We start from the raw sequence: 23,888 nt of genomic DNA, 5'->3' as shown, positions 1-23,888 counted from the left end.
CGCTTTTAAGGTTTCCGGCATAAACTTCGTTCCAGTCCCGACCAAACAATCTTGAGAACGGAGTTAAACCAATTATGTGTGAACATCGCAATCAATATAAAACACGTGTTGATATCTTTTGGGGTATCATGACTTTATTTTTTGTAGAGTAAACTTCCGTTTTGCTCCCTGTGGTTTTGTCATTTTAACGGTTTTGCTCCAATAGTTTAAAAATAGCCATTTTCCTCCCTGATCTTTCGAGTTTGTCGCCAATTTGCTCCCTAATCTTTCGAGTTTGTCGCCAGTTTCCTCCCTGATGGAGTTAGAGGCTGGGAGCAAAATGAAGATAAGTTAGAAAAATCAGGGAGGAAAATGGCTATTTTTAAACTATTGGAGCAAAACCGTTAAAATGACCAAACCACAGGGAGCAAAACGGAAGTTTACTCTTTTTTGTATTTTCTTTCTTGGTTGCTATACTAAGTAAGGGTACTGTTCTGATACCGTAATAAACCGAATCGGTACTGATTTAATTCTCGCTACAACGCGCTAGGGATTTCTACTTTTCAACAAACAAACAGTGGAATGAAAAAAATTGCACTGGGTTAAACCGGGTTTAGAAGATGGCGAGTTGAAGCCCATTATGGCTAACAATTGGGCCAGATAAACAAATTGTATAAACTTGACAATGGGCTGCCAAATAGTTGGATCTCGTCAAAAATTTTGAGAACATTGCTTTTCTTGTTAACTAGGTTTATATCGTGCGCGCGTTGCGGCGCGCTAAACCGAATCGTTCTTGGTTTGATAACATGTGCGTTTTAATGAGTTGTAGCTCAATTGACATTGGAGGGAAAGTGAAGATTCAGGGTTGAAGGCTACAGGTCTCAAGTTCAAATCGGATCCCGACCAGATTTTACCGTAGTGGGCCTTTGAGCGACGAATTTTCCTCGAAACTAAGGATAGCAGGCTTGGGCCACCAGTGGTCTCTGATCGCGGGAGTATGGGATCACCTTTTGCCATTAGGTTACCCAAAGGTTTGCCTTATCTATCCGAGGGGGGAGAAATGAGGGTTGTCTTTTTGAAAAGGGAACCGAGTTTAAAGCAAAATATGTTAAGAGGGATTTTACTCCCACTCATTGATAACAATTGCATTTCATGGTCAAACCATCAAATAACATCTAGTTTTGAAATGACCCAAAACAACCTACAAATTGCAAGTCAACATAAGATCGTGTAATGAGGCATTACCTATCTTAGGTTTATAATGCCCGGAACAACCAAAATACTATATCTTCTCTTTTTAAATTAACCACACATTCACAAAAACATCATTATGCATCTTTATCACTACACAGTACTATTTTCATCAATTTTTTTGTAAATAACATTTTTGAGGGGTGATCTTGAGCCTTGCGGGGATTGCATTGCAATAGAAAGTTATTTTTTTCTCATCAAACTCGAAAGTTATTTTTTTCTCATCAAACTCAACAAAAGTGATACCCAGTTTTGCATGGATCATTCTGACGTCCTTGAATCCTGATGATTGTTTGAGTAAAAGCGCCAGCATGTCGTCCTCGAGAACGTTGTCTGGTGGTGTTGTTTCTTGTTTGTCGGGGTTTTCGCTTCGGTACAAAGCCTGTATATGTTTTTAAAATTCATGAAATTCAAATGGTTCAACTTGCTTTATACTTTTGACACCAATTGGTCCAATGAGTAAATAAAACTTAGCTATAATAAGAACAGGCTGAACGGGTCAAATCACACAAAATACCTAATAAATAGTTCTATTTCGAAAGTTTGAATATTTGTAGTAATAGCTCTCCTAATCATAACACTATGCTAGCTACTTGTAAAAATCGAGAAACTTACATCGTGGGCTCCGTCGTTTTTGGTCCTTACACCATTGTAACCTTGTAGACCGTCTCTTCTCTTTTTAGCCATATACATCATAGCTCATGTTTATGCACCTAAAATAGAATGGTCGGTTAGAATGCCAAATATGTATAAAACCAAATTTTAATAAAAAAGAATTGAAGGTATATGTAAGTGTGATTACTTTGATTTAATAGGATTCTTTTACTCATATTGCAAACAGTCCACAATTTGGACTTGTCGACTTAGTCACTTTCTATCTATAAACTTAAAAAGAAAAGAAAAAAGCATTAGTGAATAATAAAAATACTAAATGCATATGTCTTCTGTCATATTTGATAGGAAAGAATAAAGCATAAGTGCATAACAAAAACTTTAAGCCAGGGCTATCTATCAAGCCTACAAAAAAAGGCTTCTAAACATTAAGTTCAAACTTCACAGTCTTCATGAGTCTTCATGAGTCTTCATGATCTGATTACGATGTAAAATTCTAACCCAATATACATATAAAAAAGAAGCTTGTGTCAAATATTTAAACTGGAATGAACCTCGGCATTAATCGAGTTCAAAACTCGCATGAAACAAACCCACATGTCGAATTTCTTGTTTCAATTACTATGAGATTAACACCTGAAAATTATAACTATGATTATAAATCTGATGTTAGCTAATCTAAGAAGCATGCTTTATTCAGTTATTCACATTCAAAATCATAGCCACTGCATATATTCAGAAACACAGTTGGGAATTCCTTAAACATGGTCATAGGCCAGTCATAGGCCAATGCTTGACCATCTGTACAAAATACACATACTACCAATTAACCAACGTTTGGGTCTATTCACTTAGGCAACGTCACAAACACTTGGTGTGCGACCTTAAAAAGAAACATAAGCATTTAAATCTTACCCAGTAAATGAGTCAATTAAGCACACATAAACTTTGTCGTTGTTAGAGTTGTGCCAATGCCTTTTACATATGAATAAAATTTTAATTGTATGAAGTAGAATCAACATTAAAAGCTTTGGCACACATTCTAGTTGACATATAATCTTTGTGACAAACGAAGTTAACTGTGTGATCATTATTTACAAAAAAAAAAAAAAAATTGTGAGTGTTGTGAGCTTACCCGTTAACCGGAATCTTCCCTGGCCTGTTCACCTCACTGGAATCTTCGCTAGAGCCTCTACGGACGTTACCTACTCATCAGATCAACATTAATCGTCGGATTAAGGTTCAGGGCAGCCGATCTAACTAAATAGCGGACATACAATAGAAAAGGGATTACCAAAAGTTGATCGAAACCCTAACCGCTTGACCACTGTCATTGGCAGAGCTATGGCAGCATCCAATCTAACAGACGTCGTCGATCTCCGTCACAAACCATGTTCGCCGCCACCAAAGATTGCAACAATCTTGCCGTCATAAACCCTACTCCGCACCACCAAAGACTACGGCCAGATCAAAACGTCGTCGTCGAGTGTTGTTGACGACGACGAGCAGGTTGTAACACCGGGCGGAACCATCGTCATCTGCCTCTCCATCGTCATCAGCCCCTGTAGCTCTCTCTGCGCGCGCGCTCTCTCCACACATCTTTCTCTCTCTACACATCTCCGGCTCCGGCGGATTTTTGGCTGACCGTGTTCTTCCTGTTGTCGACTTTTAAAATAGGTTATAAAATGAAATTACATAAATGGGCTCATTTACTGTTCATTCACTTTAATTTTTATCATATATTAATATTAATTTTTATCATATATTAATATTAATAATAATTATTTTAAGTTTAACACATGATTAAAAAAATAATAACATTTAAAAATGATAATAAAATTACAATAATTTATATATGTATGTGTGTGTGAAAAGGGGAAAAGAAAGTTTTATAGGTTCACACTATTTACTTGCATTCACATTGTAATGTCGTATCGGGTTTGTTAAACTAGTTGTGCTTTACTTGACAGGTTAACACAAATGTTGAACCTGAACTCGACACATATAAATAAACATATTATTTTATTAAAAACTAACATGGTTATGTTTACTTAGTGGGTTACCTGACACATTTAACACAATTAAATATTGCGTGTTCAATGACATTAAAGACTAGCTTTGTTTAACACAATATATGTAGTTTAATAACACGAATTACACGACATGTTTAACACATTTGTGTACATGACTTACCAAACATGTCGGGACAGACCTAAGGGGTCAAGATAGGGATCGTCCGCACCCATGAAATTTTTTTATTCTTTTGGTATACGACAACAATAACGGATATGGAGTGGCATGCTAGCTTGTGGTGGTGGTGGTGAAGAGAATGAAGAAAGGAGAATAAAGAAGAGAAAATAAAGGAAATAAATAAATGTGAGTTATTTCATAGGAAAAATGCATACAAACATAAGGGTGCACGGGACACCTTCGGTGACCCCATGCGGGGAGTGTGCTCACCGTGCGGGTACACCACCATCAACAAACTTTCCCCGCGCGGTTTGTGTTTAGCTCGGTGTGTGCTCACCGATTGAGAGAGAGGAGAGAGAGAGAGACGGTGATTGGTTGTTAATGTGGGTCCACCCTTTTTCCACCAATCATATTTTTTTCTTCTTTTTTTATAAAAAAATAATTGTGTGAGGGGAGTGATGCCAACGTTTGAGTGCAAAATGGGAACTTAAGAGGGGAGTTGACATGAAATAACCTGATTGGTTGTGGCTAAGTGGGGAATACTCCCCACGTGGGGAGCACCCCGTTCACCCTAACAGTATTGGCATCTTTATTTGTTGGGGGCTTTGCTTTAAGTTTATTTATTTACTTTATAATCATTATTATTTACTTATTTCATATACCGCCATTGGCTTTTGAAACTCTTATGTAGTAAAATCAAAAAATGTTCTTGAATATTTTGAAAAATTAGAAAATGATGTAGTAGTTTTGGAAGGAAAATTCTTTATTTTTTAGATGTTTTTATTTAGTATATTTTTAAGTTGATTATGATATTATCCAATTTTCAGTTATGGTTTGACTAGTCCAAGCATCCTGGCTAATGAACCAGTAATCAGTGGCGGACTTATAGTGTTAATAGGGGTAGCACAGGCTACCCTTCAACCCCGTCTCCGTAGTGTAAAGTTACCTTTAACTCCATTTTCATAGTGTAAAAATAACTCTCAATTCCGTTTCTGTTATATAAAGAATACCCTTGATCCTAAAGAAAATATTAGGATACCCCTAACTTTTTGAGCTAGTTCCGCCACTGCCAGTAATGCAACTGTTCTGGCTCTGAAAACATTGTTACAATGTTGATGTAATGACTAGGTTTCCAAAAAAAAAAGTAGTTAGTAGTTTTTTTTAAAAGGCGAAATTTCATTAGAACGGCCCGGCTAGCAAAACGCTAGAGAAGCAAGCAACTACACAAGGACCACAAAAGAAAGACAAGCAGAGAACAAAAAGAACAATTACAAGAAATCAAAACCACTGCAAGACGCCTAATCCAAACCGCCCGATTTTTTTAGCCAAAGAAAACCAATAGTTTTAACTTCCTCCAAGACGGCAACAACCCCCGGCTTTTTGTAGTTAAAAAATAAGATTATTCCGGACTTTCCATAAGGCCCAACACGTAACAACTAAGATAAAGTAAAACACTTTCTTGCCTTTCTTAGAGGTTTTCATCGGCTCATGTCAAACTTTGATAACTATGTTACATAAACAACCAAACTCGAATTAAAGTGAATCGAAACTATATTCGCCTTTTTAATTTTTATTTTCTACACTCAAGATTATGTCTCTGATTATTTACTCTACAATCTACATACAAAGATATCAATTCTAGATTACATTATTGACTGAAAATCCCTTTACCAAATAAGAGAAGCCATGGGTGAATGATGCTTATTAAAACAATCTAAATCATGACCTTTATGATCAATAAGAGACTTCAAGTTAGCCCTAGCTCCTCGAGCCAGTAGCAGCACGGCCACTTCATTGTGGCCTGCCTCCACGGCTCGATGCAGAGCCGTGAACCCAGTGTTATCCACTAGATCAACACGTGCACCGTGATCTAGCAAAAGTTCCACACTTTCAACCCGACCCTTAAAAGCCGCTCTATGTAAAGCAGTCCACCCATTTTGGTCTTTCCCATTCACATTCGCACCTTCGACTAAGCATTTCTCGAGCCCGTTAACATCATTTATCGTCGCCGCTTTATGCAAGACGTCTCCTAGATACAACATATCATATAAATCCCTATGATCATTTTCATATGCAAGCGCTATAGCGGACTTTCCCTCTTTGGTCAATGCGTACTTCACGTAAGTACACGAGTTTAGCAAAAACTCGACAACCTTCACATGTCCTTCACTTGACGCGCAATGAAGCGGGGTCCACCCGTTATTATCCACAACATCAGGGTCACTCCCTAATGTAATTAGAAACTCAAGCGCTTCCAAGTGACCGCGATATGCGCATATATGTAGAGGCGTTTGGCCTCGTGAATCTACCGAGTTTATATCTAGATCTAAATAACTCATACACAACACTTCCATTATATCTACCCCGTTCACCGTAGCCGCTTCGTGTAAAAACCGGTCAACCTTATGGTCAATCACAAAACCCGACTCGACTATAGCCCGAACCACATCCACATTTCCCGACCTGATCGCCGACGACATCACCGAACTTCCGTTCGCGTCCCGCTTATTTACATCCGCGTTATTATTTATAAAAAATGTAACAAAGTAATAATTCCCAAACATGGCAGCTGACTTTAGCAAAGAGTTAAGATCAAACTCGCTACAAAACCGGACCGATTTCGCTAGAATTAACGGGATGTCAACGGTTTTGGCATAGCGAGGCGTCGAGAGAAGAAAATCGACCACTTGTGGCCCGACAAAAGATACGGGAATCGTAGCATCTTTAAAAACACGCGGGCCCGGTTTGGAAAACATGACACATAGGCTCTCGTGATCCGTTTTCCCTGTGAGTACCATTGATGACCGAACAATAACATTGGGCGCATGGGCGAGAAATGGCGGTTGATGAGACGGTTGACACCGGAGGGTGAAAGACGAAGTCCCTAACGGTGGAATAACCGAAATCGGGTGCGCAAACGAAAGGAGAGACGGGTTAGTTGTATCAAGAAAAACAGCAACAGGCAAGGTGTGCATCAAGTTGGTCAACTCAAAAGTTGTGCAACATTTGTGGTCTGGTTTGAACACAATGTTAAGTTCTGTTACATGTGACTTGACCAACCGGTCCATGGTTTGTGGTTAGGTCTGATTGAATATTGGTATTGTGTGTATATATATGGAGTGGTTTGGATCTAAGAAGTTAAAAAAGTAGTACGGAACATGATGTAATCAAGACTTGGTTGAGTGTTTGACCCTACCAACACGGTAATAATATTGATTAAAATGTGTTAAATATAATTTTTGATTATGGGACCATTTTGAATGGCATCTAATTGAGCAGCATCGGAATCTTTATGTTTGACCTTGCCCAACATATAGGCTGCTTATTGATACCTCAATATAAAATCATATTATTATAAATAGTAATAGATTTAGAGTAGAGTAAATTTTCATTTTTGCTTTTTGCTTATTGATAGCTCAATATAGAATTAAGATCAAATACAAAGTACAATATAAATAAGAAGGGTAACAAGGATTCTAGTCTACTGATCTTAGATTTGAAGTGTTGATATTAGTTTTAAGAAAAAAAAAATAATAGAATGACATAAAAGGAATCCTACATATATTGACTCCCTCTTCATAGGCAAGGCACATGGCAATTTCCCCATCAAATTTAAAACGTCCATAACTTTTCATACGATATTTGTTTTGTAACACCCCAAAACTCGAATGTTTTACTCACTAGTATGGTTTCGTGTGTTATGGAATGAAAAGTGATAACTAAGTTATTTGACTTAGTTAAAACTATAAGTCTAATAGTAGGGAATAAGGTTTGAGGTAAATGGGATAAGATGGCAAACTAGAGGGACTAAAGGTGGAGATTTGGATTGAAGTTTGCAACTAAATAGAATGCTCAGGAACTTATGTGTGTGTTTTTGTGTGTGTCACATAAGTGGGAAAGAGGGGGCTCTTAAACAAGGTTAAATCCAAGAAATTGATGGTGAAAGTTGAAGACAAATCATGCATGAATGAAGAATTAACATCATCCAACCTTAACAAACACATGGTAAGTTGTAGATTTTAATTTGGTGATTTTGTATGAAGTGGGTTTATCATCAATCCACGAATTAGTATGAAATTAAGCATGATATATGTGTTAGAATCACCATATGAAACATGCATTATGCAAGATTTTGATGTAATGTGATGTTTTATGGTGAAACCCACTTGTAGTAGTAAGGATGCTGATATGGGTGAATCACCCATGTCCAATTCTTGTGCAAATTTAATGTATCATGTAGTATGTGATGGATACTTGTTAGTTAGGTCGAGTATGGTATAAAATTTACTTTATGTTTAGTTGTGTTGATCAATGAAAACAAGAAGTAGGAAGTAAAGCATGAAATACTTGTACATTATGCTTAGAAGGTGAAGTGTATGCAAGAACTTGGTAAATAGGTATAGAATGTGATAACAATGTAATTGTTAGTAAAATTGTGTGTTTGATTTAATCCATATGAAGGTTTTGTCTGATTTCATGATTTGGTAGAAGTAAGCACTAGTGGCTTGCACTATATGCTTGAATGGTGGTGCACATCATGTGTTGGACTAGTTGCTTAATGGTAATCTAGAAATTAATGTGTACAAAAGGTATAACTTGTGATCTTACAAGTAAAGGGTGATGTTGAGTTTATGTTAATTTGCTAACTTTGAATGCGGTTGACATTTGTAGGATCATGAAAGCATTAGCATGTGTTGAATTGATTATATATGTGTGTGTATGTAATTAACTGATCATGAGGTTGTATGTGTCCTACAACATGTGTATGAAGTGCAAATGGTGTCATTAGTATGATCGACTATATTAAGATAGGTTCATGTTCATAAGTCGAAAGTGTGTAAGTGGAACATTTGACTTTCTGAAAGTCAACAATGTATGAATAGCATGGTTAGGCTATTGGACGCAATTGTAAGAATAGAGAAATCATGTGATACAGGTTACATAAATTATATGTTGCACATGATGATGAATGAAATCGCGTGAATTTGGAATGATACGATTGTTTATGCAAGTCTTATGCATGTTAGTAATTGACTAATGAAAGTCAAAGAAACCTTTGGGTTAGAACTAAATGTTAGTGCGAATGAACTTACATACTAACAATGTTGTGGGTATGATGGCATGAAAGGTTAAGAAATTACATTGTCATGGACTCGATCACAATGCTAACGGGTCAAGAGGAGGCCAGGAAGCAAGCACGGACACGGACACTTAAGGTAAGTGATTCCTGAACTTAATTTCTTATTAAGTAACGAAGTCTTGAAAGTAAGGAGAATGGGAATCATAAAAATGGTGGTAAGTAATGGTGGGATCAAGGTAAGTGAGGTCGTATTGGACCATATGTAGTTTAGTCATGATTGAAAAGCAAAGTGCACACTTTTGTAAAGTGTGCACTAGTTCAGTCATTGCACTAGTTTAATAAAGTGCACTAGTTTAGTAAAGTGTGCACTATTTCAGTAAAATGTGCACTATTTCAGTAAAGTGCACTAGTTTAGTAAAGTATGCACTACTTCAATAAAATGTGCACTATATCAGTAAAGTGTGCAACTTCAGTAAAATGTGCACTATTTCAGTAAAGTGCACTAGTTCAGTAAAGCATGCACTATTTCATTAAAGTGCACTATTTCAGTAAAATGTGCACTATTTCAGTAAAGCGCACTAGTTCAGTAAAGCATGCACTACTTCAATAAAGTGTGTACTATTTCAATAAAGTGTTCACAGCTTCTGTAAAGTGTGCACTAGTTCAATAAAGTGTACTAGTTCAGTAAAGTGTGCACTATTTCAGCAAAATGTGCACTATCTCAGTAAAGTTCCCTAGTTCGGTAAAGTGTGCACCACTTTAGTAAAGTGTGCACTAGTTTAGTAAAGTGCACGTGTTAGTGAGGTGTACATTTCAGTAACGTGCACTCTTTGGTAAAGTGTTGGTAGCAGGAAACTATAGACGCGCATGGTTAATAATGAATACGTACGTAGGTTTGTATGTGCGGGATTTTATGTTTGAATGTTGTGGCTAGGAATTGTATCTTGAATGTGTTAGATTGTAAGATGTAGGTAAAGTTGGATAGAACACTATGTACGCACATATTGGAATTTAATATATATGACTAAATGGGACTTGTAAATATGTGCACGTGGCTTATAATACGTACGAGTATTAATGGTACTAATCATGTTACTTTCGAGAATGGAATGAAGGTGTAGGGAAGTTATTGTTGGCCTTTAAAGGTTCGTTGCCGAGGTGCAATGATTGAATTCAGAAGGATAATCGAATGGATTATCACACGCTGGAAGAATGTGTCATGTCCTTTAAATTATATATGTTTTAGATTATGTTCGTTGTCACCAATTACTAACGATGTGGATGTGTACGGTGACTGTAGATTACATGGAACATCATCATCATGAGGTGTAAGCGGTTAAAGATCAAGCCCAAACGTGGATTGTACGAGAGTATGGTTGCTTAGTTGAAAAAGTATGTAGCACTTGGTGTATTTAATAAGAAGTAAGGATGTAATTCATGTAAAAGAGTCATATTAAATGGTTTTCAAACATCTTAGAACGTATATAAAGAAAGAAATTTTATGGTTCATATTTTCCGCTGCGTCTTTTCGATTAAAACGTGTTAGGGTCTTACAAGTTTTTAAAAAAATTTCACCATAATAAAGAGCGTTTTTTATCTTTAATATAAGTATGATATTACTATATAAAAATAAAATAAAAAAGTTCACTTTTACCGGGTTTTTTTTGTATTGTTTTAAAGGTTTGTGACCATTGTGTCTTTCAACTGAGTTTTGGTTGTAACATTTTTTATCAAGGTTTCTATATATTATATTATATCCAAAACTTTTAATACAATGTTAATTTGAGTTCTGTTCATTGCATTTTTATCAGAACCAATAACACAATGTATGACACCACGAAGATGATGTTATATTTGGGTACTCTATACATTGTGTTATAGGTTTTGGTCATTGTGTTTATTCTGCTATCCATTGTGTTTTAATCTGTTGTTCATTGTGTATTAGTTTGTTGTGTATTGTGTTTTAGTCTGTTGTCCATTGTGTCTTTTATTTGCTCTCATGATTTGTGTTTTTATTCTACTTTCCATTGTGTTTTTTTAGTTTAATACTCATTGTGTTTTACGTCATGTCCATTGTGTCTTTTATCTGTTGTCATCGATTGTGTTTTTGGTCTACTTTCCATTGTGTTTTTAGTTTGATACTCATTGTGTTTTATGTTATATCCATTGTGTAATACGCAACTGGGTTTTCTCATTGTGTTTTACGTTATGTCCACAGTGTAATACGCAACTGGTTTTCGAATTTTTTTTAAATATAACAATATGGTACTCATATTACAGATAAAAAGACGCTCGATTTTATGGTATAATTTTTTTGAAAAACAAATGACGTATAAAAAAGTTATAGACGTTTAAAAAAATAGGGAGAAATAACATGTGACTTATTTGTGCATAATCTTTTTATTCTCTTTGACAAAATTACCCTTCCCACTTGATTTCTTTTGGGACACTTGTCACTATATAGTGGCTTCTTACACGTTTTACTCTTATACTACTTTGTAGAATAACTCAACCCCCTCAATATGTGGCTTCTTACACATTTTATTTTTATACTACTTTGTAGAATAGCTTAACCCCCTCAATATAAAATCATATTATTATAAATAGAAATAGATTTAGAGTAGAGTAAACTTTAACCCAGATCAAATATTAAAACCAATACCTTTCTATCCCGAACCTATACCGATCAATCCCCAACCAATACCAGTATTTAATCCAGAAGAAATCCCGAGTATCCCTGCACCGATACCAGACCCCATGGAGCAGTGGTGGACGAACGATTGGCAATTCCAAAACTTAATGCAGGAACCCTATCCCCAACTACCACAATTTCCACCTTATATTGTTGGTGCACTACATCTGTTGATTTCGTCTAGGATCGAGTCTTAGTCTTAGAATGTTATATTAGGGCTCATTGTACGGGAAAACAGGAGATTGTAGGTGTTTAGTATAGAGGTTTCGCTTATAGTGACATAGGTAGAGGTTCCATGTGACAACTCGAACTTTAGACCTATCGTTGTGTAACGTACGTGAACGTGTTATGATTTTACAAGCTTTGATGCTAATGAATGTTATGATGTTTATGTGCATTATGTGTGAATGTATATTATGTGTTGCACGAGCCCAAACCACACGCCAACACCCGATCGCAAAAGGCTAACCGGTCACACAAGCCCATTTGGGCCGCACCTTGTAAACGAACTATAGGGCAGCCCATGTAAGGGCCGGCCCACCCCTCTAAACCGAGTAAACACCTTAGGGACTTGGTTATTTTCTCATTTGTTACAAACACCACCACACACACACAACCCTAGACTCTTTCTCTCTCTCGGTCACTTGGAACCCGACGGCAAGAACACCCCTACTCGGAATCACCCTCTTTTCCTTCTTAAATCCGGTTAGTGATTATGTTATTGGTTGTGTGTTATTGTTTGTATGTTGATAATTGCTTGATACCCGAAGGATTCTTGTTAACACGTTGCTTATGATAATAGTTATTATGATTGTGAACCGGCTGTATGATCATCGAATTGAATCGGTCCGGATGTTGTTGATAACCGGCTGTGATTAAAGAATTAGGGTGCATGCTAGGATGATGATACGATTAGGATTCGGTTTAGAGTTGTTTGATAATCCGATTATTTGTTTTGATGCTGTTATGAACATGCTAATGATGATGATTTTGAAGGTGTTATGAATATGATTGAATGATGAATAAACGTTGATTTGATCTGTTTCCGAAACTGCCTAAGTGTTAGCTTGAATCACGGGATGATTGTTACAGGAATTATGGAAACCAGTTACACACACGGTTGCGACTCAGATTGCGAGTCGAAACCTCACAGTCTCGACTCGAGACCACAACAGCACAAGCCGAGACCATGGTTGCGAGTCCCGTTGCGACTCGTAACCGGACCATGACGAACCGAGATCACCATTGCGACTCGCAATCTCCTGTTGCGACTCGTAATCCCCTGCTGTGACTCGTAACCCCCGGTTGCGACTCGAGATCCCCGTTGCGACTCGAGACCGGCTATGCACAAACACTGTTTTGGGCCTACACTGTCACGGGCCCAATCTTATGACTGTTATGTTATTGGACTGCTTATCTGTTGGGCCGATATGTTATTTGGGCTGTTTATCATTCGGGCTTAGATATTTGAATCACACAAGTGGTGTTTACGACATGTTGACTGTTTACGTGCATGAGTGTATACCATGACTTATACGTGCATAATTTGAGGTCAAAACCTGACTTGTATAATAACCATGATAGGACGTGGTTGACCATTTACTTGCTACCCGTACTCTTTGTGTATCTGCCGAGCAAACCAAGGTGAGTTCACACAGCCAAGGCATGGGATTCCCGGGTTGGGAATTGGGGTTGGATATGTTGGAAAAGGATTACTCGTACTTACGCATACTCTAGACTATAGACCATCGTCCTCAGGTTAGTCAGGACACGTTACGTAAAGCCTACGTAACCCAGTATGTTTGCCATTTGTCTCCCGGGTCGGGAGGACACGTTACGTAAAGCCTACGTAACCCAATACCATCTACTGGCTTCCGGATCGGAAGGCCACGCTGCGTAAAGCCTACGTAGCCCCCACGCGTACCATGTCCTCGGGGAAGGGCACGTCACGTAAAGCCTACGTGACCCTGTACGTTTTCCTGTTCTCGGTAAAGAAGAACACATGGTCGGAAGTTAGTCTAGTAAGTACCGTTAATGAGAAGCCCTCATTAGCCAGGATAAACATGGGAAGCCCCCACCAGTGATATGAACACAAGGTTTGGGAAGCCCCCACCTTTAGTACACACTAGTATGGGAAGCCCCCACTAGTTATACTTATGCACTATGTTATGAATTTACTCTCTGTGAACTCGCTCAACTAGTTTGTTGATTATTTGCTGCATGCCTTGCAGGACCTTAGGTACATTATGGAGCTTGCACAGGGAGGAGCAGGGCGTTGTGGGATACGGATCATGAACTTATTCTGAACTTATAACTATTTTGAGTTTACATTACTATGCTTCCGCTATTTAAACGATGTTTGGTTTTGGAACATCAATCATGTCATGATGATTTACATTGATTACTTTTATTATTAAATACTATGTTTGATATGATTGATGGCTTGATCCTGGTCAGTCACGCTCCCAAGCGGTGGTACTCCGCGGGTGGATTTTTGGGGGTGTGACATTCCACTTGAATGTCATTATATGATTCCGCTTGTATGTCACTTGGAGGTTTCGCTTGTACGACATGTACATTGAAGCGAAATCTTCACCCTATAAATAGGGTCACATAAGCGAAACCAAGTAGTCAGTGTTGTGGTCTTGTATGGTACGGCGAAGCCCTGCCAAATCGTCTCCAGAGCTTGTAACTTGTTATAAAGAGCAATAATCAGAGACAAATTAGTGAAATCAAGCTAAATAAAGACTGTAACAATGAATTCCGCCTCTGTTTCAGTCTGAGCACTCTTCTGATCGACTCATCAGGTCGTCTAACGATCCTACATGTGGTATCAGAGCTCAGGAGGAAGAGTTCTTACCGTTTAGTTAGTTTTCACTCTTCTGATCGACTCATCAGGTCGTCTAACGATCCTACATGTGGTATCAGAGCTCAGGAGGAAGAGTTCTTACCGTTTAGTTAGTTTTCGCTCAAAAATTCTGATTTCTACACCTTCTTTCATCAGTTCAGGGAGTTTTACCGGTCAAAATTGGATCAAATTTGCACAGGCAGTGTGTTATTGGACATTAACAAATCCTTGAAAATTTCGGACCAAATTACGGATTAAAAATGGGTCAAATTACCTTCGGATTAGGTTCCGCTTATTCGGACAGCAGGTAGTTTCGCTTCTATGACCACCTAGTTCCGCTTCTGTGACACCATAATCAGGTAGTTTCGCTTCAAAGGTCACATAGTTCCGCTTTTGTGTCAACTTAAGTGAGGTTTCGCTTCTAAATCACCAAGGTTTCGCTTGAAAGGTTCCGCTTCAAGTGCAATTTTTAGTGGTTTCGCTTGTGGAGTTCCGTTTCAAGTGACAATTTAGAGTTCCGCTTGAAAGGTTCAACTTCAAAGGACTTGTTAAGGTTTCGCTTGTTGGTGCAAACACTAGTTTCGCTTGTTTGAACATAAGTGATTTCGCTTAATCGTCCATTACAAGGTTTCGCTTATTTGGACTCGACTGATTTCGCTTGTTTGGACAGTACCGATTTCGTTTTTGTGAACAACAAAGATTTATCGGGATTATTTGAAAAATGGCAATGGTATTCGATGAACAAGAAAACTATTATTTTGAGAGATTTAATGATTGGTATCAAGGGTTTATAGATGAGAGTTATCAAAGAGTGAGCAAGAATGGATGGGAAAAAAGGTTTAAATATTTTGTATGTTTGAAAAATGAAACGTTGGAAGATCTAGAAAACCGATATAACGTCTTACTTAGTTACTTGAAAAAACATGAGATATTTCTGTCAGATGCTGAAAAGATAGAAAAGTTTGCAGATGCATTACCTATTGAATGGAGTGAATGTTTTGAAAATTTAAGGAAGGACTCAAATTTTTCAAAATTACATCTAAACAGATTCATCAGCATACTGAAAACTCATGAATTTGAAAATAGAAAGAAAAGAAAAGATATGATTAAAGTGTTGGAAAATCATTTGATGGATATGGGATTAGATGTGATTGGTGAGATGAACAGAAGGATTGTTGAATGTGTTAGGGCAAAATATGTGATGAAATATGATATTAAGAGAGGATGTTATATTGATGAAAATTTAAAACCTCTTGACTTTGTTAAAATTGTTTGTGCAGGAACATACAAGACATAAACAGAAGAAGGAGTTTCAAAAGTTAAAGAATCTGTAGAGTTTGGGTCTTCAAATTCTGCATCAGTATGCTCCAAATGTGACAACCTTAAGACTGACAATGACAAACTCGTGAAAGATGCGGAAAGTTTGACGTCGGAAGTCAAGAAGTTGGAAGATGAGAAGCAAGCTGATATTAACCAGATTCTTATGTTGCAGGAAAATTGTGAGAAACTGAAAGCTGAAAATGACAAACTGTTGGATGGTTTGAACAGTTTGCAATCTGAAAACAAAAGTGAGAAAGAAAAGGCAAAAGGTTTTGAATTGAAGATTAAAAATTTTGAAATTGAAAAATCAAGAATTGAAAAAGAATTTCAAAATCAAATGAAAATTCTTGAAGATGGGAGAAATGTTTTTAGTCAAAACAACATTGAAAAACAAAAAATAATAAATTTCCATCTTCAGAAAATCATTAAACTTGAAAAAGAAGGTGAAAGTGCTCAAAAGAAAATCAAAGAGTTAGAAAAAGACCTTGAAAGCAACAAGAAATCCTCAGAAAATGAAGATTTCTGGATAAAGCTTGAGAACAAGAATTTGAAAGCTAATGAGACAAAATTTCAAGAATAGATAAAAGTTTTGAAAAATGAAAAGTCTGTTCTTGAAAACATGAAAAATGAGAATAAAAAATCAATCAAGTCTCATCTTGAAAAAATGTCTCAGCTTGAAAAGGAAGCTGAAAATTCAAGAAACAAGATCGATGAACTTGAGAAGAAATTGATAGGTTTTGTGACTACATCAGACAGTTTGAATTTTCCCTGTCCAAAACCAATCAATTCAGTTCCAATAAGTGACGACGTCACAAACTTTGACAATGTCAAAGTTGAAGATTGTGATGAGAAATCTGATGATGTAAAAGAAAAATTTCAGAAAACTGTTCTACAATCAACTGAAAAGGGAGAATGCTCTAAGCAAAAACCTTTGAAGAAGAAAGTGGGACAGAAACAAAAAGTTAAAAATTTGAAAAATGTTCAAAAAGATAATAAAAGTTCATCAGATCAATCATCCAATCGCAATGAAAAATTACAAAAAGTAAAAAATGAAAACTCAAAAATTGTTGGTAATAAGTGATGCAGGTCGGACCACAGTGCTCCAAAGCCAAATCCATCAACCATGAGGAAGGAATATCACCAAGCCAGACAATGCTATGATCTGAGCGTTTGGTGTGAAGGTGGTACATGGTACGATAACAGAGTGTGTTACCGATGCGGTTATCAAGGACACATTGCTGTTAACTGCCAGAGAAGGAATTTTGAGACGAGGAGATGCTTTAACTGTCAGATCAAAGGTCACATTGCCAGAGATTGCCCAAGGAGATCAAATGAAAGATTGAGGGCCAAGTCTCAGAAATTGGCAAAGATTCCAGTCAAAGTCAAGCCCCATAAACAGAAGGTTCTAAAACCTAAAGTTCAAGATCAGACAAGTCAAGAAAAGAAAGTGAAACTTTCACAGGGGCAGAAAGACAGACTGAGGAAAAAGAGGAAGAAGGCGAGAGAGTATCTTGAGAAGATATTGTCCTCGGATTCACCGAACAGATCGAATAAGAGTTCTGATGAATCAACTCCCTCGATTGCAAAGTCAAGCAAGGCGAATTCATCAGATACAAATCTGAGGATGAAAGAGGAAAAGAAGAAGATGAAAGGTGTCGGCGATGAATCTGGCTCATCTAAGTCAGACAAGCCACACTCAGGCAATGATTCTGGTTCGACAAAGCCAGAGGAGCCATTGGTTGAGGTAAAAAAGGAGAATTCAGGTTTAGCAATGGATGATGTAAATTTTCCACCATTGTTGAACAAGAATTCGAAATCACCCAAGGACTGTCAGGCTTGGGTGAATCTGTTTAAATAGAAAAACCTGACTTTCCGGAGATCCCAAGTTGGTAATCGTGGATCATGAATCAGCATCATTCTGTATCATGTTTGAATAATGTGTTTAAGAAGTTTTGCAGGACTTGCCGGAACTCCTAGGTTTGTAAGCGTGGAGTAGGAATCGACACCTTGAAAATTCAACCAACAGATGGTAATCGGTTGAAAAACAGGTTTGAGCTGTATGTTTGTGATTGATACGAGTGGTTCAGATTTTGAATCAAATCAATCCTACAAGTGGTTAATCAAGGTCATTAAATTGAACTTGAGTTAACTACATGATTTGATCCCCAAATTTTACAAGTGATAAAATCAACGAAACTTATTTTTCCGGAAAAACTATTCTGATTAAAACAAACTTGAGTGTTTTGAAATCATTATGGGAAAATAGTTTGTTGTGAGGGGGAGTTCTGATTGTTTACGCCATGTGGATGGAGAATTGATGCGATTCTCATCAAGTTGTCAACTATGTACAGTTTGTTTCAAATTTTCCCAGAAAATCAAAATTGAAACATATTTTGATTTTAGGGGGAGTAAAATTAAAAAAAAAAATTAGAAAATTTGAAAATGTCAAAAACATTGAAAAATTAAAAATGAGTTTTAGTGCGAATAGGGGAAATGATAGTACATCAGCTAGACTGGCACAGTACGCTAAAGATTTGTAGTGTTTAAAATGTATTTAAGCAGTCTCGCTAAAGATGTGCCGATAGGTTTTCACAGAATTAGTAGATCAGTTTGGGATATAAACATAAAATTAACTTGCATCTACGTGGGGAACATCTCCAGGATATATAGGTAACCCCTGAAATCCTGTTTGAAGGGTCCCGTATTCTGAGATACTAGGTCTTTATGCTCAGTGATATCTGGGGGTATTATCCCGGGACTTCTGCTGTATGGAAGTACTGACCTAGTCCCCGGATAATACTTTCTGCAAAAAGCTTTGAAATACAAGCTCGCCCTCAGCAATTTGATTAAACAATAAAATTGATAATCTTTGCTGTTGTAATCAAAAGATCCTCTAAAGGGGACCCACCAAAAGTCGAAGCCGTCATCTCTCTGCGTATACGAAAGTATCGACCTGAGCTCTCACGGCCCTCGCACATAACCTCTTACAGATATCAGCTGTGGTATACTCACCTGTAAGACTGAATACTGGGGCCTGGATACGGGAGTATATACTGAGGTGGGACACATGTAGATGTTTAAGTTCTAAAACACTAATTCTGTATCCCGAACAGGTTGAACATTTTGTGAGAATTTAAGTGGATCATAATATCGACAATCAACGCGAACTGTTTAAAAGCTTAAAATGAAATAACAGCTTAACGGTGCTAGTGTCTTGTCAACAGCTGATATGATCCTCTTGCTCGAACTCACAAAAATATGTTTGTTCATAGTTCGTTTCTGCATTTAATTTTTGCATTTATATTTAAAAAAAAAAATCCAAAAAGATTTTCGACAACTGATGTTGGAAAGCTGAAATTCAAAATCTCAAAGGCTAAACAAGATGAACAGTTGGTTTGGTTAAATTGATATGAAATGATTAATCAGATTTTGAAAAGTTTAATAAATTGTTAAATATGAAAAATTCTTGAATATTCTTAAATGCTTAGTTGATTCATTAAGTTGAATCACAATTGTGTTTGTTTGTGACAGAGTGTTTGAGTTTTTGTGTAAATGTTTGAGCTGAACAGAGAAAAAGCCAGGATATAGTTTCAGTGGTGATAACTAATACCAGACAGCGATCCCAGCTCGATGATAGGGGGAGTCTGACGAGAGTTAGATCCAGAGAAAGATCCAGGCACATGATTCCATGAAAAAGTTTCTGAAGTAGATAAGATTCCAGGAAGAGTTCTTGAAGAAGACCAATCAAGATTGAAGAGATGACATGTTGAAGACTCTCACTGAAGATTCCGTCAACATTCAAGGGGGAGTCTGTTGGTGCAGTTGTCTGTCGACTACATCTTTGTTCGAGTATTAGATACAGCAAGAGAAGCCCAAAGACTGATCAAGACTAAAGAAGTACAGATATGAAGTTGCCAAAGACTTGATGAACGACTCCATCAACATCTGAGGGGGAGTCTGTTGGTGCACTACATCTGTTGATTTCGTCTAGGATCGAGTCTTAGTCTTAGAATGTTATATTAGGGCTCATTGTACGGGAAAACAGGAGATTGTAGGTGTTTAGTATAGAGGTTTCGCTTATAGTGACATAGGTAGAGGTTCCGCTTGAATGCCATTATATGATTCCGCTTGTATGTCACTTGGAGGTTTCGCTTGTACGACATGTACATTGAAGCGAAACCTTCACCCTATAAATAGGGTCACATAAGCGAAACCAAGTAGTCAGTGTTGTGGTCTTGTATGGTACGGCGAAGCCCTGCCAAATCGTCTCCAGAGCTTGTAACTTGTTATAAAGAGCAATAAACAGAGACAAATTAGTGAAATCAAGCTAAACAAAGACTGTAACAATGAATTCCGCCTCTGTTTCAGTCTGAGCACTCTTCTGATCGACTCGTCAGGTCGTCTAACGATCCTACATATATACCAAATGCCTATCCAGCCATGAGCCCAGAAAATGTAGCTGAACTGAAGCAATATGGAAAGGAACTGATGACGGTAGGAAACCAAATCCGCACGATAGGAGAAAACCTCGTCTGGAAGTATGACGGGAGGGAGTTTCATTTCTGAAGACATACCAGTCCTATATAATATATATATGTATTTTCCCTGTATTTTATAAAAAATAATATATGTATATATATATATATTTCGACGCATAAGTAAAACTAAAATATACGGATATGTATAATTATGGGTGTATGTATTAGTGACTCAATATATATAAAAAGAGTAAACATCGTAATGTTTGACGATTTTGATAAAATGTGCTTTGAATATTTGTTTTGATTGAACTATTTTTGTGATATTAATACCTGAAATTTTTTGCAATTCAAATGTCGAATGAAGTAAATCAAGAAATTCACGCTAGTAACAATAATGGAAATCCTTTGGATAAAAGTGCTATAGAAAATATAGTGGCTCAAGGAATAGCTGATGACATATCCTTAATTATTGAAGCTATTAAAAATCCTATACCTGTAAACAATAATACTACTATAGGCAGTAAGCGTACTCTGAATCTAGCCACAATATCAATGGAGATAATAATATTCTTGTCAAAGCTCCATTTCCCAAACGAAAGAAAGCCATAGCTTATGGTTGTTCTTATAAAGAATTCTTATCCTGTAAACCGATTGAATTCTCTGGTAATGAAGGAGTCATTGCAGCTTTGCGTTGGTTAGAAAAAACTGACGTTTTTCTGAAAATTAGTAAGTGAGCTGAAGAGGATAAAGTAATGTACTCTTCTAATCTTTTCAAAGATGAAGCACTAGAATGGTGGAATACCATTCTTCAGTCAAAAGGAAGTGACATGGTTTCTGCCATGGAATGAAAGGAATTTAAGGAAATGACTGAAAGAAAGTTATGTCCTCCTTATGAAAAAGAACATATAGCTAATAAGTTCCTAAACCATAAGATAATTAGTGTAAATTGTCGTGAATTTACTACAAAATTCTTTGAATATGCAAGGATGGTACCAGCCCTGCCTTCGCCAGAACCGATATTAATTTCTTGTTATATCTGGGGTCCAGTCAGTGAAATTCGAGACATAGTCAAGGCAGCTAGACCTAAAACTACTGAAGAGGTTGTTGAACTAGCTAACACTCTGACAGATGGACTGATACGCACACGAGAAGAGAATCAGAAAAAGGATTTAGCCGATAAGATTACCCAAGAACTCCGTTCTAGTAATTCTTGCCGTAGGAGAGGAGCAGGTTCGTCATCTTCAACACCTTTCTGTAAATCCTATAAAAGGAGGCATTCAGGAAGATGTAAGCACTGCAACTTTTGCAAAACACCTGGATATAAAGAAGAAGAGTGTAAAAGAAAGACTAACATTAACGTATTCTTTAATTGCGGAGAAGCATTCCATATCCGTCCATACTGCCCAAAGCTAGCAGCTGCACATGACAACAAGGCAAAAGCACCAGAAGGACCCAAAAAGAATGCACGAGCTTTTGTACTCGCAACACAAGAAGCGGAGATGATTCCCGATGTGATCACCGATATGTTTGTTCATGACGTCTATGCTAAAGTATTATTTGACTCAGGTGCAAACCAAAGTTTTATAAATATTTCTTTCTGTCAATTACCCAATCAACCCTTAACTAAACTTCGCCAAGCCTGTACGGTAGAAACGGCAAATGGAAATTCTATCAGCATAAGCGAAATACTTCAGAAAGGAAAGATAGAATTATTAGGACATGAGTTCATAGCCAACCTGCTACCAACGAATTTAGCTGGATTCGATATTGTATTAGGAATGGATTGGTTAGTGGCCAATCATGCGTGAATCTTGTGTGATTAAAATTCTCTTGAGATTCGTACGCCAAAAGAAGAAAGGATCACAATCCAGGGTGACAAGCCGACAAAATCAACAAAATTCATCTATGTGATGAAAGCTGCAAGCTATGCATGAAAAGGAGGAATAGTGTACATGATCTCTACGATCATTAGTACTAAAGGAAAAGAATTGAAGGATATTTCTGTAGTATCAGATTTTTCAGATGTTTTCCCAGAAGAATTACCTGGACTGCCGCTTGATCGTGAGGTTGAATTTAGAATTCACCTAATACCAGGAACTGCACCGATTGCCAAAGCACCCTATCGTCTAGCACCAACGGAGATGCCGGAACTAAAGAATCAACTAGACAAAGTATTGGGAAAAGGTTTCATACATCCTAGCTCATCGCCTTGGGGAGCACCTGTGTTGTTCATCAAGAAGAAAGATGGATTGATGCACATGTGTATCGACTACAGAGAATTGAATAAGGTCACAATTAAAAATCGGTACCCACTACCGAGAATCGATGATCTATTTGATCAACTCCAGGGAGCTTGATATTTTTCTAAGATAGATTTTCGATCTGGTTATCATCAATTGATATTATAGGAAGAGGATATTCCTAAAACTGCTTTTAGAATAAGATATGGATATTATGAGTTTACAGTCATCCCATTTGGTTTAACAAATGCTCCAGCCGCATTTATGGACATGATGAATATAATATGTAAACCATACCTGGATAAATTTGTAATTGTCTTCATAAACGATATGCTTTTTTATTCCAAGAGCAAGGAAGAGCATGCTAAGCATCTACATATACTTCTAACATTATTGAGAAAAGAAAAGCTTTATGCTAAATTCTCAAAATGTGAGTTCTGGTTACAAGAAGTTAAATTTCTTGGACATTTGATTAATCATGAAGGAATTCATGTGGATCCTAGAAAGTGCGAGGCAATTATCAAATGGAAAGTCTCTAATTCACCAACAGAGGTTAGAAGTTTTCTTTGATTGGCAGGATATTATGAACGCTTTATTCAAGATTTTTCCAGATAGTCATTCCATTAACCAAGTTAACATGCAAAATTAAGTTTGAATGGGGACCAAAGCAGGAGGAAACTTTCAAGATTCTAAAGCAAAGATTAACTAATGCACTGATACTTGCTTTACCAGAAGAAACTAAAGATTTTATAGTATACTGTGATGCATCAAAATCAGGTTTTGGATGTGTGCTAATGCAATGCCAGAAAGTAATTGCTTACGCCTCTAGACAATTGAAGATACATGAAGAAAACTACACAACGCATGATATGGAATTAGAAGCGATAGTTTTTGCCCTCAAATCTGGAGACATTATCTTTATGGTAGTAAGTTCACTATCTTTACAGATCATAAAAGTTTAAGATATATTTTCGAGCAAAAAGAATTGAACATGAGGCAAAGACGTTGGATGGAGATTCTTATTGAATACGATTGTGATATTCAATATCACGAAGGTAAAGCTAACGTAGTAGCTGGTGCTTTAAGTCGTAAGTATCATGAGAAGCCAAGAAAAGTACGCACTCTCAGATTGAATCTACAGATAGATTTAATGAAACAATTGAAAGATACTCAAGATGCAACAATCAAGGATGAT

The 23,888-nt window shown here is 37.1% G+C and overlaps 1 protein-coding gene and 1 long non-coding RNA gene across 3 annotated transcripts; both read right to left on the bottom strand.

Moving 5' to 3' along the window:
• Positions 1 to 1,250: 1,250 nt before the first annotated feature.
• On the bottom strand, positions 1,251 to 3,518 carry LOC110884157. 2 transcript variants are annotated; one of them, XR_002560964.2, is made up of 5 exons: positions 3,137 to 3,518; positions 2,978 to 3,047; positions 2,033 to 2,115; positions 1,846 to 1,943; positions 1,251 to 1,612 (listed from the first exon to the last, which is right to left on the bottom strand). It is a non-coding gene; the product is annotated as an uncharacterized LOC110884157 (long non-coding RNA). The 2 variants fall into 2 exon arrangements; XR_004869494.1 differs by having other exon boundaries at positions 2,033 to 2,108.
• A 2,181-nt stretch (positions 3,519 to 5,699) lies between these two features.
• LOC110884158 (protein VAPYRIN-LIKE) lies at positions 5,700 to 7,100 on the bottom strand. Its single transcript, XM_022131839.2, has one exon. The coding sequence runs from the start codon at positions 7,098 to 7,100 to the stop codon at positions 5,700 to 5,702; it is 1,401 nt and encodes a 466-aa protein (XP_021987531.1).
• Positions 7,101 to 23,888: the final 16,788 nt, after the last annotated feature.

The sequence above is a fragment of the Helianthus annuus genome, chromosome 10 (genome assembly GCF_002127325.2).
Source record: "Helianthus annuus cultivar XRQ/B chromosome 10, HanXRQr2.0-SUNRISE, whole genome shotgun sequence".
Taxonomy (NCBI): Eukaryota; Viridiplantae; Streptophyta; class Magnoliopsida; order Asterales; family Asteraceae; genus Helianthus; species Helianthus annuus.
Note: the sequence above shows the minus strand (reverse complement) of the source record. Positions and strands in the feature narration are given on the sequence as shown.